This window comes from Sparus aurata, chromosome 7, assembly GCF_900880675.1.
Source record: "Sparus aurata chromosome 7, fSpaAur1.1, whole genome shotgun sequence".
NCBI classification, from domain to species: Eukaryota; Metazoa; Chordata; class Actinopteri; order Spariformes; family Sparidae; genus Sparus; species Sparus aurata.
The window spans coordinates 438,569-441,068 of record NC_044193.1 but is presented as its reverse complement, the minus strand read 5'-3'; the positions used below and the strand labels follow the sequence as shown (position 1 = coordinate 441,068).

Genomic DNA, 2,500 nt, shown 5'->3' with positions numbered 1-2,500 from the left:
CGGGAAGAATGTCCCGTTGTCATAGCGATGGAGGGAGATGTACAGAACACTGAAGACAGAGAGAAATCAGTCATCACATCACAGTCCTCCTCCTCCTCCCTGCTCCTCCACTCCTTCCCCTTCATCCTCACCTGTCATCATCCTCAAACATGTGCTGCGTCCCGTTGCCATGGTGAACGTCCCAGTCAAGGATGAGGACTCGCAGCGGTGCACCATGGGAAACTTTCTGTGCGTGGCGAGCGGCGAGTGCGGCTGTGTTGAAGAAACAGAAGCCGCAGGGATAATCTCTCTCTGCGTGATGACCGGGAGGACGAACGATCGCCACGCCATTATTCACCTGGAGACACGAGAGGTCACATGACTGCTGTTAGCATCATTAGCATCATTAGCATCGTTAGCATCGTGGCTCAGTCTGTCCCCCATGTTTAATCACCTCCCCTCAGGATAATCTGTAATAACTGTGGTGATCCTCTGATGGATCATCTAACGCCATCATCAGGTCAACATGTTAATGTGACCACATACCTGCAGAACTGATGACATCATCAGCCTCAGCTGGACTCCATACATATAGATATTAATGTTAAAGTTTATAGATTATTTTATTAAACAATTAAACTGTAACATTTTCACAGTTGGCAAGTTTAGTTTTTAAATTTGTGCCACTTTCATATGTATTTAATAATGTTCTTGCAGTATATTTCTGTGAGATGCATCATGGGAGTTGTAGTTTATTTGACTTTTATGAACAAACAAAATATTTTCTGACAAAGTCGATCGATTTTTGTTCTGATGATTCAAACAGGACAGTTTTAAGTGTGTGTGCTACCTGTGTGCTCTGTGTGTGTGTGCTACCTGTGTGCTCTGTGTGTGCTACCTGTGTGCTCTGTGTGTGTTACCTGTGTGCTCTGTGTGTGTGTGCTACCTGTGTGCTCTGTGTGTGTGTGCTACCTGTGTGCTCTGTGTGTGCTACCTGTGTGCTCTGTGTGTGTGTGTTACCTGTGTGCTCTGTGTGTGTGTGCTACCTGTGTGCTCTGTGTGTGTGCTTACCTGTGAGCTCTGGGTGTGTGTGTGTTACCTGTGTGCTCTGTGTGTGTGTGCTACCTGTGTGCTCTGTGTGTGTGTGCTACCTGTGTGTCTGTGTTGTGTGCTAACCTGTGTGCTCTTGTGTGTGTGTGCTACCTGTGTGCTCTGTGTGTGTGCTACCTGTGTGCTCTGTGTGTGTGTGCTACCTGTGTGCTCTGTGTGTGTGTGCTACCTGTGTGCTCTGTGTGTGTGTGCTACCTGTGTGCTCTGTGTGTGTGTGTTACCTGTGTGCTCGTGGGTGTGGTGTGTGTTACCTGTGTGCTCTGTGTGTGTGTGCTACCTGTGTGCTCTGTGTGTGTTACCTGTGTGCTCTGTGTGTGTGTGCTACCTGTGTGCTCTGTGTGTGTGTGTTACCTGTGTGCTCTGTGTGTGTTACCTGTGTGCTCTGTGTGTGTGTGCTACCTGTGTGCTCTGTGTGTGTGTGCTACCTGTGTGCTCTGTGTGTGTTTACCTGTGTGCTCTGTGTGTGTGTGTTACCTGTGTGCTCTGTGTGTGTGTACCTGTGTGCTCTGTGTGTGTGCTACTGTGTGGTGTGGTGCTACTGTGTGCTCTGTGTGTGTGTGCTCTGTGTGTGCTCTGTGTGTGCTCTGTGTGTTGTCTGTGTGCTACCTGTGTGTGCTACCTGTGTGCTCTGTGTGTGTGCTACCTGTGTGCTCTGTGTGTGTGTGCTACCTGTGTGCTCTGTGTGTGTGCTACCTGTGTGCTCTGTGTGTGTGCTACCTGTGTGCTCTGTGTGTGTGTGCTACCTGTGTGCTCTGTGTGTGTGTGTTACCTGTGTGCTCTGTGTGTGTGTGCTACCTGTGTGCTTGTGTGTGTGTGTACCTGTGTGCTCTGTGTGTGTGCTACCTGTGTGCTCTGTGTGTGTGTTACCTGTGTGCTTCTGTGGTGTGTTTGCTACCTGTGTGCTCTGTGTTGTGTGTGTTACCTGTGTGCCTCTGTGTGTGTGATGTACCTGTTGTGCTCTGATGTGTGTGTTGCTACCTGTGTGTGCTCGTGTGTGTACTGGTGCTACTGTGTGTACCTGTGTGCTTCTTTGTGTTGTGTGCTACCTGTGTGCTCTGGTGTGTGCTACCCATGTGTGCTCTGTGTGTGTGCATCCTGTGTGCTCTGTGTGTGCTACCTGTGTGCTCTGTTGTGTGTACCTGTGTGCTCTGTGTAGTGCTACCTGTGTGCTCTGTGTGTGCTACCTGTGTGCTCTGTGTGTGTTGTGTTACCGTGTGGCCTCTGTGTTTGTGTTGCTACCTGTGTGCTCTGTGTGTGTGTGTTACCTGTGTTGCTCTGTGTGTGTGTGCTACCTGTGTGGCTCTGTGTGTGTGCTACCTGTGTGCTCTGTGTGTGTGTGCTACCTGTGTGCTCTGTGTGTGTGTGCTACCTGTGTGCTCTGTGTGTGTGTGTTACCTGTGTGCTCTGTGTG

The 2,500-nt window shown here is 49.6% G+C and overlaps 1 protein-coding gene across 3 annotated transcripts in view; it reads right to left on the bottom strand.

Moving 5' to 3' along the window:
- The window catches only part of hdac6 (histone deacetylase 6), a 22,448-nt gene that overhangs the window by 8,053 nt on the left and 11,895 nt on the right, over positions 1-2,500 (bottom strand). For all 3 annotated transcript variants that reach the window (XM_030423225.1, XM_030423226.1, XM_030423228.1), the window contains exons 20-21: positions 132-337; positions 1-49 (exon numbers count right to left, since the gene is read on the bottom strand). The exon at positions 1-49 is cut by the window's left edge and continues 144 nt beyond it. In XM_030423225.1, coding sequence (XP_030279085.1) covers positions 1-49; positions 132-337 — 255 coding nt within the window. The remainder of the gene's footprint in view (positions 50-131; positions 338-2,500) is intronic.